Below are 15,708 nucleotides of genomic sequence, written 5' to 3'. Positions count from 1 at the left end.
TTAGGGGCGGAGAGGATAAAGGTTCCAACTTTCTAATCTTTCTCACCTAACAATGAAAATATTTTAGAAAAATTTTATTTCAATTTTCACGATTTTATTTTATGAATTATCCATATTAGATAATCCTGACTGGATCATCTTTATAAATATGTGGTAATGGGAGTGGTAAAAATGTTTGTCCAATCGGTTTAGATGTTTCAATATTCATTGGATCAAAATAACCATGCCTACAATAAATAAAGTTAACGCATGTAGGGACATATATTCGACAAAAATAAAATAGTGCCGATAAGGCCCTAATTTCAAGACCACCTTTTAAAATTTTGTCTGACCAATAATGAACAAGATATACTAATTTTTCTATTTGAAGACTCATCATTTTTAATTGTAGTTTCTGTAAAAACTGATTTGCTAATTACTGCTGCAGAAATAATTATCAGAATTTTTCTTAAATATAATACATTATACAAGGTTTTTACTAATTCAATTTTAATGGGAATCTTATATTTGAAATTAATTTGATTTCATCAAAAGGACATTTTTGAACATTTTAAGGATTTTTAATATAAATTAATTTGATTTAATGAAATTTTTTTTTAAACATTTACAATATATATATTAAATCAAATTTTTTCAAAAATTAATTGATTACGTCATGTAAATCATGCTAAAAGGTCAAAAAAATCGTCCAATTATCCATAAATGTGGTTGCGCATGAGAGATAAAAATCATTTAAATAATTTAACAGAGTGTCCCCAAAAAACAGGGATTTGTCACTGTTTGTCGTTCCATGCTTTTATTTGACGTAAATTCGAATACTTAATAAACTCCCAATGCTAAATTTTAACAACCCACGTGCCACTGCAAACTTGACAGAAAGAGAAGGTATAATGTAATATAACATGTGATATGACTAGTTTTTGAATTTGTATGGACGCTACGTTCTTCAGTATAACATAAGTAAATTTTAACAATTTTCTCCTTATAGACAGATAAACGTAAGATTAGTAGCGATCAAAAGCGATTATTTTTTGCCGTAAGCCTATATACCCCCTTTCATTTTTCGCGAACACTCCAGCTTTAAGTTTCATCCTGTGGTGGTAACCCTGTATTATATTCTTTGAATCCATTTGATTAAATTCTTGTCATGAATGAGTTATCTAATTGGAAAGGCACACTTTCTAATCTAATCTAATCTAATCTAATCTAATCTAATATTACTCTTTCAATGATAAATCATATATTCAAGTAAGATAGATCCTCTAGATGTTTCAGCTGTACTAATTCTAATTTTATTTTCTAGTCTTCAACGTTATTCCTATGAGAGAAATGTTGCTGTTTTTGTTAGATAAAACAGGAAATTGAGCTGTAGTTAAACATGTGGAAAAATTTACTTTTTAATCAGTACTCTTTCTGGAAAATGATACAACGTAATAGAAATTTTATCCCTAAACCTGTTTCACCTAAATCAGACTAAGATTTTTTTAAATGACCTTTAAATATTATATTTATAATAAATATTATATATATGTTGGATTAGAAGAGTTTGTGACGATTGTTCAGTTCATTTTTAACGTTTAATATTGAATATCTATCTATCTGTGAATCTATCTACGTGAAACATTATGTTTAGTATAATTCTTTTTTAATAAAAAATGTGAAGTTAAAAACTGAAATATATATACATATATATATATCGCGCGATTTATCTATTTATCTAGATCTTCCTACTTTTGAATATACTCTTTGTATCTCTTGAAAGTTTAATGTGTTCGCCATTAGTAATGAAATGCATAAAAAGTTGGTATGTAAATTTGAGAGAAATTAAATAGTTTTCAAAGTCCCATCATCAAATCTCAGGGGAATAAAAGTTCTAATATTTTTACAAACTGCATAAACTTCAACTGTAACATATTCATAAACCCTCTTTACACCTAACAGTTAAGCAAATATTAAACTTCCTAGGAAATCTGGATCTTTTAGCGGTTTGTGCTTTTTTTTCATGTATGGGTAATTCAAATCTGTCTTAACGCGTTAGAAAACAACATTTTGTCCGAAAAAAACGTGTTTTTTTTGTAAATGAGGACTTAAAACTCACAACAAAACAAATTTTCGATGTCGATGATGGGCATTTTGAATAAATGCAAGAAACATTCTAGCTCTTCTGGTTTTAAAATATAATTTTTTCATCTCTCATTGATCCAATGAGAGAAGAGAGAATATTTAATCTTTTTTAAACCAAAGCTGTTTATTCAAAAGTTATCAACTGCTCTGATCCATTTATTACATTAAGAAAGAACACATTTATTCCATCAGTGTCTTACAGTAAATAACTAAAATATATCTTTTTTCTATTTGTTCCCTTGAAAAGAGAATGTGAAGGATGTATTTGGAATGTTTACTGATATTAGCCACATATCTCAAATATAAACAAGATTGTAAACCTTTCAATATTCTTTCTCTTATATATGATAGAAGAGTATTATAAATAATAAAATTGTTTGAATCCGGTTGGAACTTGTTTTCTCTAAGAACCAGTTTCTTTTATTCTTAACTTTGACAGTTTGAATAAAATTTGCTGGTTAAAGGGATTACACACAATTTTCCATATGGGAAATATATCTTCATCTTTTATTTAATTGTGCACGTTTATGTTGTGGATATCGAGATCAATGCTTAATTTATTCGATATCCCGTATGATAATCATACCTTAGAGTAATATCTGAAAAATTATTTTCTGAAAAATATGATTTAATAATTGTAGAAAAACAGCTCTATTCCTTGAATTTCATGGATTTTAAGATTTATGTCACCTTCTCATTTATATTTAATAATTTTGCATTGAAATAACAATTCCTAATTCTTTTACAAAATAATTTTATTCAAATTCTTTAAAAAAAGAAACTGTCTACATAATCTAAACCGACTCACAACGATTCAAACAGAGAGAAATCGATGGAAAATTATTAAAATTTTGATTAACCCCTCATTGATATAGAGTAGCATAATCGATTCACAACGGTTCCCTTTAATGAAGAATGAATTAAATTCCTATGTTTTGCTTTTAAAACTGTTAAATTTCATTTGTGGTTACTCTGCAAAAGTGACTCGTGCATTTCTTGTTTCAGCAACAATGGATGAATTACAAGAATTACACTTTTGTACGGCCTAAAAACCATTATTGATCAGATTAAGGTTTCAAAGACAACTATTTAGAACAAAACTATAAAATAATTTTTAAAGAATAAAAAAAAAGATTTTTAAAAAAATTTGGAAAATTTTAAAAAGAAAATTTTAACTTAAACTTTAAGATTTTCCAAGGACAATAAAAAAGATTAATAAAAAAATGTGGAAAATTTTAAAAAGAAGATTATAACTAAACCTCCCCCCCCCCCTCCCAGCCCCTTCATAAATAAAGTGAATAATTCCCGAGGATTGATTGAGTCAACTGACGTTGATTAGTGGGTGAGGCCGGGTGGTCGCGGGGTTAATTTGATTGCCTTAATAACTTATAATTGTACAACACTTTCTGTTAATTACATGTTGCAGTAGGAGTTAGGACGCAAAAACTGGAAAATTCGAGGAAAAACACTTTATCTTCTTGATATTTGACTTAACAAGGAGCAGAGCATGGTGTCAATTTCTAAACTAACAATTGGGTTAGATTTATTCAATTTCTGTGTGTCTAGAATTCAACAATTTTTAAATGTTTCACTTAAATATGCATCCACCACCAAAAACAACAGAAGAAAAAATTATGTTTAATTGGTCAAATTTGGATCGAAAGTGAGAGCTTGCTGGGAAAAGGACCGAAATTAATATGATGTATGTTTGTTAGATTTATGGATTAAGAGAAAGAAAGAATGATACCTAGATATTAAAAAGGTAGATAAGTGAACTTCTTAAACCGTCATACAAATCCGAGTCAGCTGTTTAAAATAAATTAAAGTCTCTTAATCGCTTGACATTAAAATTTACACAGGTGTTTTATATTAACACCATATCATAAACAAGTTTTGGACTCAAGTCTATAGAATATATTTAGCCAAAACCTCCAATCTCTATATCTTAGCAACCTAATGTCGCAGACCCCAGATTTTTCAAACTATAAATTACGTTAGATCAAAAACTTCGAAATTCGTTAAGGTAAAAAACCATGATTATATTTGTAAAATATATTGAGAGTGTGAAGCTAATATTTATGATAATCTGATATATACAATATTCGATATTATTGATATTTTTCTTATTCTGCGTCTACTGACGGGCATTATTTTGAGGTCCGTTTTGAGACTTTTAGCATTTTTTGGCGTTTAAACATTAACAAAAACGATTTTTCAAAACGGAAAACATAAACTAATCGTTCAGAACATTTTGATCATAGTAAAAATTTAGAATACTTCAGAAGTACATTAATTGCTTCTAGGTGTAAATATGAATAACGAGTTTATAGAAGAATGAGTCTCCTCTGGGTCCAGAATCCAACCCAACTCCTTTGCGGATTTTATAATCCTCTTTCGGAGATTTCATCCTTTACAATACTCTATGAAAGCAAACTTCTCTTCTAATATATATGCAATTTTGAAATAGGATTTGCATCTCAGATTCTTGTGAAGTCTAAAAAAATGAAATGTTTCAAAACAGATGCCCATCAGTAGACTCTGGCCTGTTTATTGGTTTCCAATGGTTATTTGTATCATATGAACAGTGCTCAAAACTCAATATGAGATATAAGTTGATTATATACAGGGTATTATTGGTATTTAATCCTTTATCCAATGGATTTTAGACGTGCTTTCAAGTGACCATGCACATTTAAAGAATGTCTGATTCACATTGGTACCTTTAAATGCTTTATATGATCATTGAATGAGGTGTCCATTATTTCTCTTATAAAAATCGGTTATTTTTTAAATGGTGGTTTTTCTATTTTTAGTTTTAACTATGCAAATTGGTTATTTTCAATAGTGGTTTTTCTTTGACTCTATAAATTGTTAGACTAAACCACGTTTTACGCTAAAAAAAGCAATTTCTTCCTCATTACTGATCAGATAAAGGTTTGAAGTGTACCGTTGTTGTAAATCGGGTATGCCCAAATTTGATTATGCCAGTCTTTTAAAACGTCTTTAAAACGTAATGTAGAGACAGTGATGGAAATTGACAGAATACCGACAAGTTTTCAGATTAAAAAAATACCTTCCTTACGTTATTCAGATAGATGTTATGAAAGGTACGGTTGAACATCGAACATGCCTCTCTTTTTAAATGCAAGTAACGTCCATAGTGCCTTAAAGGGACTGTAAAGGAAAAATTAAAGGAGGCATAGGCTGAAACCTGAACATTTTAGGAGTTGATCCAGACCCCTGACAGTTATATCTAATGTTCCTGGCTCGAGAAATCGATATAAACTGTGTAAAATTTAAACGAAAATCTATATATATACAATTCTGTAAAAAAAGTAGGTTTAAATAGATCATATTCAGAAAAAATGCAACCAATCTGAAAACGACAATATCTCTAGAGGAGCCTAAGTAACTTAGGTTTGCTTCTATTATTATTTGAATTTAGTAATTTTTCATTTTTATTAGCTATAATTGAAAATATAATAAATACGTCCGTATCACGAGACCAGAACTCCCACCAATGACAGTGCAGTATACTGGTCACGTGATACAGATGGAGACACGTGCGCCATTGGTGAGAGTTCTGGTCACATGGTATGAACGTATTTATTATCACTTGGCACAAATTTTTTTTATCAATTTCTCGAGACATGAACGTTAGATAGAACGCTTATGGGTTTCAACGTCTATTTTTTTTTTACAGACATTCGTTTATAGAATTCAATATTACAAAGTTAATTGTTATATTTTATCATTTAAATTTATGAATATAAACGTACGTAGATCGATTATATTAATTATCTTTTTCTGGCAAAAATATTTTCAATTTCTGTATAAGTGTTTTCTTAAGCAATTCATCAAGTATATAAGAAGCAGGGTAGAGAAGGGGGGACTATTATTATAAAGAGACAGTATACGATTAGTTGAATACAACAATATTTACAATATTAATATAAACTATACATCAAAATTGGGGAAAATCAAGATGCATCACATTTTCCTGTGAAAGGTATTTTTCATTTCAATATTTTCATAATCTAAAAGTTCAAATACATGATTATGAAGATGTAACAAACAAAATGTAGAATTTGGGTTTCTGCATTGATTTTGGTCTTTCACGGGCTTAATAAATGATTTTGAAATTAAAAACAGGTCTCTGAAGTTTCATCCTCTTTATTTTTACACTGTCTTAAAATTGCACAATGTACAACTGTACACTGTAACAGTTTGTGTTATAAAATATGAATATTTCTTAATAGGGCCATTTTGTTTCACGCTTTAATTTGGTCCAACATGTTTTAGCCAGTTAAAACTAGTTATAATGTGTCGCAATATGTCGCAAAAAAGGTTATATTTTAACCCCCACCATTATGCTTAACAATCTAAACATGTAGAAATGTTATGTATTCAAATATAAATGACACAGCTTGTATTGATTAATAAATTATGGAGACAATATATCCTTTATATTTTACACTAATTATTCTATTCAAACATTAATCATGTGGCACCATTGCTACTTAAACAGAACCATTGCTACTTAGACAGAACCACTGCTTCTTTACAGAACCTGCTACTGGAATGTTTCATACATACAGGAGTAAATGAGAAGGAAGGTTCCAGGATATCCTGTATATATGAGATGAAAGGTTTCAGTATATTATACGTTTATATGAGGAGAAAGGTTCCAGGATATCCTTTATATATGAGGAGAAAGGTTCCAGGATATCCTGTATATATGAGGAGAAAGGTTCCAGGATATCCTGTATATATGAGGAGAAAGGTTCCATGATATCCTGTCTATATGAGAAGAAAGGTTTCAGGATATCCTACGTATATATGAGGAGAAAGGTTCCAGGATATCCTGTATGTATGAGGAGAAAGGTTCCATGATATCCTGTGTATGAGAAGGAAGGTTCCAGGATATCCTGTATATGAAGGTTCCAGGATAGATTAATCAAGGCTTGTGTCTGCATGTCAGAGGGTTTATTTAGTTTTTATCTTTGCATCTGTAGAAAGTAAAAGAATCCTTTATCTCTGGCTAAGAGAACGATTTATCATTTCTGGTTTTATCCAAATTATTCTAAATCTAAGTTCTAAACATTACTTAACATTAATATAAACATTTCTAAACATTACTGAACATTACTAGACATTTCTAAACATTACTGAACATTACTAAACATTACTAGACATAACTAAACATTACTAGAGATTACCAAACATTACTAGACATTACTAAACATTACTAAACATTACTATACGTAAGTAAACATTACTAAGCATTACTAAACATTTCTAAACATTCTTAACTCTGACTTTCTAGCCCCTATATATTTGCAACCCGATGCGTAGACCTTTGAATTTCAAACTATGAATTATGTTAGATCAAATTGTCTAAGTTTGATATATCAAAGGTTCACACCATTATATCGCAAAGATATAGGGATTAGAAAATATGAGTTTGTGGCAAAACTCAGTTCCTTTTACGTTAGATTGAAATCTAACTCATAACTTTACTCATAACTTTTCTTCTCGATAAGACTTATTAAAAATTACAGAAATTGCTTGTCATATACTTGTGCGTAAAACAAAACAAAAACTTTTCAAGTTATCAAGGTCACAAAGTCGTGCCAGTGCATAAATTTGATCTTCTCCTTCTATGAATTGTTTGTGTATTTAAACCTTTCTAGTGTACATGTAAAACCTTAGATATTCTTCTTACAAACTTTATTGAAAAGGATAAAATACATGGTTAACAATATCTATTATTAGTAAACTGTACATTACAGAGATCTTGCCAGGCTACATCTGTTGTATAAAACGTGGTGGGTTGACTTTAAACTATATCGTCCAGACTGGACAGTACCAGTTTGCACAGATATTGGGATTCGGAAATTAGAGTTCGGGCAATTTGCCTCAATTCTGATTTTTAAACTTTAACCATTGATCTATAGAACAATTATATATGAAAGGTCAATGACATCAAGGGGCAAAGATAAACGGATAAAAAATTTACAGTTTGACGCGAATTATCAGTTTCTTCGCAAATCACATTTTTCAAATTAATCAATGAATATCAAAAATTAAGAAAAAGATCATTTGAAGATACATTAATATTCAAATTGTTCATTTAAAATTTTTTAAGCTAGTTCATAATCATCAATATCTCCAAGAACTGCAATGGCTTCTATTTCGATCCTGGCTCCCTTAGGAAGAGCTGCAACCTGAAATATAAAAGTATGAAAAGGAATTATTGCATAAATAATAATTATTTACATCTACTTTACAGGGGAGTTAGGAGAATTTTAATTTTCCTGGATTCTCAAGACAAACTTTGCTCACAAAGCGTAGCGAGGGATATTTTGATGGCAAGATTTAATGAGGGATCCTGTGGTTAAGTAAAGGTATTGCGTCTTTGCCACAAACTCTGATTTTCTAATCTCTTTATCTTTGGAACCAAATGTTGTAGACCCTAGATATTTCAAGCTATGAATTCTGTTAGATCAAAAATGCTGAGCTTGAAATATCAGAGGTTTACAACATCAGGTTCCAAAGACATAGGGGTTTGAATATTTGAGTTTGTAGCAAAGATTCCTTTTTATTTCCTGAAAAAGTAGTTGTACACAATTTTATCGTCTGTTGAGATGAAAATGTGCGAATTTTTTAAAGAAAACTTCGCAGAGCGGGTCGTTATTTTACTTTATTGTCCCAAGGGATGTAAACTGACTTAATGTCCCTCTGTTGGGGGAATCATGGGTCGGTAATGTTGGTCAAAAGTCGGTAAAATGTAGACCAGAGTTTAAATATCTTAAGACCAGGCATTTTCGATATTATATGTTTAAGCTGGAATACTACAATAATTGTGTTCATGAAAAAAGGACACATGGATCAAAGACGATAGAAAAGTCGTCACTTAATTCCCATGTTTATTGGGACACCTGTGATCGATTCTAAGTTTTCTGAGAGCGAATGCCATTTCTTTGTAAATAATTGGTTTTAACATGGACATGAATAAATAAGTTTTTAGATTAGCGTTATTCAGTGAAAATTGTTGTATACCAAAAAACATGTTTTATATAAAAGAATGTATGCAGTATATTTAAACTGAAAAAAGTTGAAAAATATTGTGTATGAAATAATTTTTTATAAATTATTTATAAAAACGCATAAATAACTTCCAGTATAGATATTTCTTATAACTTATTACTATAGGGTTCAGAACTAGAGTCAATATCGATATCACACGTGTAGATGTTTTTCAGTACTATGCCCCGTATCTGTTCTATCTCATTCTGTTGAATCTTGTGGAACTTGTTTAACACGGCCAGGCATCGTCTTCCACAATTTAAAAATTGTTGACAAAAAACTTGAGATGGTCATAAAAAAAACTTTTAAGAACTCTTAAAAATAATAATCATAAAACTCTTTACTTTTAATTAAATTTTTTTCATTCCTAAATCTTTGCAATCTGTTTGTTTTAAGATAATAGAATTGGAGGCGATATCTCTATTTATTCAAAACTATTAACTTCAGTGAAAACCATTAAATTCTGAAATATTACAATACTTTGGACTATTTAAAGGCATATAGATATATCAAATTATGAATTTTTGTAGATCAACTATTCAAAAAAAATTTTATGACACTCTTTTTATAATATATGTAATATGTATCGATGAACATTGAACATATTTCGCACATTAAAAATGGTTTACAAATATCTAAAGAAACAGAAATTTAAAATTTTATTTTTATTCAAAATAATGGGTTTTCTTTGCATAATTTATATTTAGGCATAATATTGATGATATGCATTGAGGAAACGTTTTATAACTATATTGAAGATATATCCTGAAATATATTCATTTAGATATTTAAAAAGAATGTCTTAAAAGCTTCATTTTTAAACCCAATTTTTTTGGTCATTACAAGGAACTGAGTTAAAAACTTTCATTTACTAATCCATAATATCTTCACAACCCAATTTAAAACTATTTGATCCAACAGAATTCATAGTTTGATATATCAAAGGTCTACAACATCGGGTTGCACAGATATAGAGATTAAAAAATAAGAGTTTGTTGCAAGAACTCAGTTCCTTTCAGATATAAAATCAGTGTTAGCTTTTTTCAGATAAGTTGATATTTTCAAATTATAAGAGATAAGACAAGGAAAGAGGAGGGCATCACAAGCCCGTTTAGTTCGTAAATATACAGGGCTGCTCATTAAACGTAAGACTGTAAAGACGATCTGAAACTCTTTAGATATTTAATCTTATTATGGGACGAACATGATAAGAAGAGGGAAGGGGCAGTGTGATATTGGGGCGGGTCATTATAGGAAGAGGGAGAGTGATCTGGATTAGCAGAATGAAGGGCAAATACTAACAATTAATTAGATTAGCGCTCTTCTCTATATGCATACTATTGTTCGTCCAAAATCACTAGCTGAGAATAAATATCATATTTTGATATTTTACATTTACCAAACCTAAAATATTTGCAGAATTTAGTAGAATTAGAACAAAGACAGGATTTTAGAATATCGGTTCTGTTTAAGGCTGCAGATAATTAGTGAAAATAGTTGTAAATTAGTCGGTTAAGCAAGAAAGCAGGTTTAAAAGAGGGTTTAACTCGGCTTTCTTTTGAGCACATTTTTAAAAAGAACCTTACTAACCCTGATCTGCTTTTGAGCACGTTTAAGACAAGATTTCAGCTTTACCTGACCTACTCTTTATAACGTTCGACCTACTGTTAAGCACGTTTTGAAGTTCTTAGCTCAACTTGTAATGCTGTTTAGCACGTTTTAAACGAGATCTCAAGAAGACCTGATCTGCAGTTTAAACCAAGGTCTCATCTAAATCTGACTTACGCTTGAGCACATCTCCGCTAGACTTGACAGAACGTTTTCAGCCAGTTTAAGAGTCTTTCTGCCTGTCTGTATGCATGTCTGTCTGCCTGTCTGTCTGTCTGCCTGTCTGTCTGCCTGTCTGTCTGCATGTCTGTCTGCATTTATAGATAGGCATATTAGAGTAACAACGGTACTCTTAAAAGCTTGGTCTGATCAAGTATAGAGATAGGCCCAAATCCATAATTTTGAAACCTATTACTTGTAATAGTAGTTTCTCGACTAAATTAACATGTACATTTCCACTACAAGAAACCCAAGAAGAAATTATTTTCAAGCTAGGAAAACGACGTTATCTTCCACATTAATAATCAGACAAAATTTGCAAGGGTACCGTTGTGAATTGGTAAAAATGGGATTATATTCCTAATATAACAGTATACCTGGTAAGCTGCTCTGACTGGGAATATATTTCTAATATAACAGTATACCTGGTAAGCTGCTCTGGCTGGGAATATATTTCTAATATAACAGTACACCTGGTAAGCTGCTCTGGCTGGGATTATATTTCTAATATAACAGTATACCTGGTAAGCTGCTCTGGCTGGGATTATATTTCTAGTATAACAGTATACCTGGTAAGCTGCTCTGGCTGGGATTATATTTCTAATATAACAGTACACCTGGTAAGCTGCTCTGGCTGGGATTATATTTCTAATATAACAGTATACATGGTAAGCTGCTCTGGCTGGGATTATATTTCTAATATAACAGTATATCTGGTAAGCTGCTCTGGCTGGGATTATATTTCTAGTATAACAGTATATCTGGTAAGCTGCTCTGGCTGGGATTATATTTCTAATACTAGAAATTCAAGGCGCTTCGCGCCCTTCTTTCTAGCCTTAGAGGGCGCTTCGCGCCCATCTTCTAAATTAATTGTAAACATGTTCTCTTTGTGTACATCGTAAAACTAAACAAAAATAATTCGCGGATTTTTACAAAAAATTTCGCGGATTTTCAAAATTTTAAAAAATTTAATGACGATCGAATTTTGATAGAGACAAATATTTGAAATTTTGATGATTCATAAACCTTCCCTGGGCTCCCTAGATGTCCCACAAAAAATTTGGGCCCGATCGGTTCAGCCGTTTTGACGTTTATTGGATACAAACAAACAAACAGACAAACAAACAGACAGACAAACAAGCCAAATTTATATATAGATAACAGTATATCTGGTTAGCTGATCTGGCTGGGATTATATTTCAAATATAACAGTATATCTGGTTAGCTGATCTGGCTGGGAATATATTTCTAGTATAATAGTATATCTGTTTAGCTGCTCTGGCTGGGAATATATTTCTACTATAACAGTATACCTGGTAAGCTGCTCTGGATGGGAATATATTTCTAATATAACAGCATAGCTGGTAAGCTGCTCTGGCTGGGATTTCTAATATAACAGTATACCTGGTAAGCTGCTCTGGCTGGAATTATATTTCTAATATAACAGTATATCTGGTAAGCTGCTCTGGCTGGGAATATATTTCTAATATAACAGTATACCTGGGTAAGCTGCTCTGGCTGGGATTATATTTCTAATATAAGAGTATACCTGGTAAGCTGCTCTGGCTGGGATTATATTTCTAATATAAGAGTATACCTGGTAAGCTGCTCTGGCTGGGAAGTTTGACTGGAAGAATGTCTAGAATTCCAATATGAGTGTGTACTCTACATTTGGTTGTTATGAAAACCAAAAACAGGAAAAACATTTGAAATTATATGAACATTAAAAACTTATTGAAATTCCCTTGTAGACATCATTTACTCCGGCAAACTCATTAATGTCAACCATTAAAACTAAATTTAGTGTTTTATAGTTTTATTCAATTCTTCTTTAATTTACAGAACTTAAAGGGACAGTATAAATGTATTTTAAGATTTAAACAACAATTTGTATTATATATGCATCCATATTTTTCTATCTTAAAATGTATAATTTTAAAATGCAGTTTCTTCATAAAAGTGACTTCCTGATATTTTTTAGCAGAAGAAATTAGGGATTGTGAAAAATGTACTTATTTAAAAATAGAAACTAATTTAAAAATGGAAACTAGTTTAAAGATGGAAACTAATTTAAAGATGGAAACTAGTTTAAAGATGGAAACTAGTTTAAAGATGGAAACTAATTTAAAGATGGAAACTAATTTCAAAATGGAAACTAATTTAAAGATGGAAACTAGTTTAAAGATGGAAACTAATTAAAAGATGGAAACTAATTTAAAGATGGAAACTAATTTAAAGATGGAAACTAATTTAAAGATGGAAACCAATTTAAAGATGGAATCTAATTTAAAGATGGAAACTAATTTAAAGACGGAAACTAATTTAAAGGTGGAAACTAATTTTAAAATGGAAACTAATTTAAAGATGGAAACTAATTTAAAGATGGAAACTAATTTAGAGATGGAAACTAATTTAAAGATGGAAACTAATTTAAAGATGGAAACTAATTTAAAGGTGAAAACTAATTTAAAGATGGAAACTAATTTAAAGATGGAAACTAATTTAAAGATGGAAACTTCTTCTCCAGAAGTCCCCCCTAAGTCTCGAGCATAGAGATATTAGTTGAGACTTTTCCAGGAAACTTTTGTTTAGTGTTTTGAATAGTGTAAACTGTGAACTCAATACAAATGAATATGTATTTCATGTTTCAAACGGTGGCAGGCGATAATATTAATATATTGAAGACGACTTTTGATTTCAATCTTGATTTATATCAAGCTTTTAAACCGCATGGATACACAAAAACATGGAAACAAAGAGGAGCTGTAAAGTTTAAAAAATTCTACTCTTTATTTACGTATAAACTTGTGATTCTAAAAAAGCTTGTTAACAATTAAAACATTAATAAAAAAGTCGTCTTCATTATATTGATATAATCGCCTACCACTTTATATATCATATATTTCATGAAAATTATGTGTACTGTCCCTTTAATACCTGTTATCTTTACAATATTGTTCATTGTTCCTTTTACACTGCGTAGTATCTCTTCTATGTTGGTGAGAGCCATCTTAGCCTGGGTCTATATACACAACACACACAAAATATGTGACTTTAATGAAGACCAAAAAAATAGACTAAAAAAATAGACTAAAAAATGGACTAAAAAAAAACTAAAAAAATAGACTAAAAAAAATAGACTAAAAAATATTTTACAGACGTCTCAAAGTCTCATCTTTTGTGGGTAACCCTGCAAAATTTACTATACAACCAGTACACAATTCTGTAGACGTAATTTCAAGTGACCCTCCATTTAAGGAGTGCATGACATGTTGTAATTGTATCTGTACTTTGTAAACCTTGGTCTGATCAAGAAAGAATGGGATATCCTTGTCTGGATTCAAATGTTGATGAATAATTATTTTCATGCAACAAAATTTGAAGATTGATGCTGCTAGGTTGAGTTTGGCTCCGATGTTTTGTTAGATGTAAATTCGACATTTCTTTGAGTGTACTCTTAAAAACTTTATATGATCAATAATGTGAAAGATATTGTAGTATTTTAGATTTTAAAATGTTTAATTCCAAAAATTCCTGGATGTTTTTATGCAGTATGCATTGAAACGCGCAAGTCATTTTTGTTTAAAGGCCAAAAGTGAAAATCGTTTTTAAAATATTATAAACATTGATATCTAATTCATACTTGATGAAAAAAAAAAGCTTTTGAGGATACCTTTGAGAATCTGGCATTGCAATATTTACATGGAGGATCACAGTCCCTTGAATTGAGTCTTTGCCACAAACTCGGATTTTTAAATCTCAATTTCTGTAAAACCAAATATCGTAGACCGTAGATATTTCAAACTATGAATTCTGGTGGATCAAACAATGTAAGTTTGAAATATGAAAGGTATGCATCATTTGGTTGTTGAGATTTTGGTACTATAAAATTGGAATTTGTGACAAAAACTCAATTCCATTATATAATTATAAATATAATTACCACTGTTCCACCAGGCACTAAAACATAAACAGAATGATAATTTCTAAAGGCTTTTGCTTAGTTTTTTGTTTAAAAAAGTCCTTAAGCCGGGGTAAGAACAAACGTGGCATAATTCTAGATGTTCTATGTCAAAAGGTAATGGTAATAATTTTTATTTGTAGTTTTTCTCGTCAAAATACAATACAGACGAGTTTTGATTTTTTCAAATAAGAAGTTTACAGGTAAACAAAGAAAAGATTTTAATTGACCCATTCTCTTTGTTTTCATGTTTATGTGTAAACATGCTGTTTGATAGCTTTGTATGTATCAAATATCGCAGCAAACCTATATTTGTAAACCTGAAGATACCTATATATTTTACGTTGTACATTGTCTGTGAACCTAAGTGTGCTTGTAAATAGCTACGCAAAACTTGCATTCCAATTAACATAACCTAGCTACGCCTGTAAATAACTAGGTCAAACCTGTATTGTGATTAGCTTAACTGCGTTTGTATATAAAGACGCAAAACTTTGCTTTGTTTACGGCGTGAGAGTAACTCTTCTTGGTTAGTAAACAAGAAGCGTCCTGAATCACTTTCTTGAAAGATAGATATAGATTGGGAATTTATTCAGATAAAGTCATGTCCGGATTGAAATTTATACTAAATTATATTATTAAAGAAAATAGTTATTATGCCTCGTCGATCATAATGGAGATATAACTTATCGCATTCAAACCCCCCC

The 15,708-nt window shown here is 30.4% G+C and overlaps 2 protein-coding genes across 3 annotated transcripts in view; one reads left to right on the top strand and one right to left on the bottom strand.

The window, feature by feature from the left end:
* LOC111710807 (uncharacterized) overlaps positions 1-36 on the top strand; it is a 1,172-nt gene extending 1,136 nt beyond the window's left edge. The window contains exon 2 of the mRNA XM_023484952.1: positions 5-36. Coding sequence (XP_023340720.1) covers positions 5-36 — 32 coding nt within the window. The remainder of the gene's footprint in view (positions 1-4) is intronic.
* Positions 37-7,837: 7,801 nt separating this feature from the next.
* LOC111710811 (2-iminobutanoate/2-iminopropanoate deaminase) overlaps positions 7,838-15,708 on the bottom strand; it is a 10,772-nt gene continuing 2,901 nt past the window's right edge. Inside the window, exons 3-7 of one of the 2 annotated variants that reach the window (XM_023484955.1) lie at positions 14,984-15,000; positions 13,978-14,062; positions 12,785-12,834; positions 12,638-12,679; positions 7,838-8,351 (exon numbers count right to left, since the gene is read on the bottom strand). In XM_023484955.1, coding sequence (XP_023340723.1) covers positions 8,268-8,351; positions 12,638-12,679; positions 12,785-12,834; positions 13,978-14,062; positions 14,984-15,000 — 278 coding nt within the window. In that variant the 3' untranslated portion in view covers positions 7,838-8,267. Of the gene's footprint in view, positions 8,352-10,484; positions 10,618-12,637; positions 12,680-12,784; positions 12,835-13,977; positions 14,063-14,983; positions 15,001-15,708 lie in introns of those variants that run through there. The other variant, XM_023484956.1, reaches the window with a different exon arrangement.

Source organism: Eurytemora carolleeae, unplaced genomic scaffold (genome assembly GCF_000591075.1).
Source record: "Eurytemora carolleeae unplaced genomic scaffold, Eaff_2.0 scaffold513, whole genome shotgun sequence".
NCBI lineage: Eukaryota > Metazoa > Arthropoda > Copepoda > Calanoida > Temoridae > Eurytemora > Eurytemora carolleeae.
The sequence above is the reverse complement of the archived record's forward strand: the minus strand, read 5'-3'. Positions and strand labels throughout refer to the sequence as shown.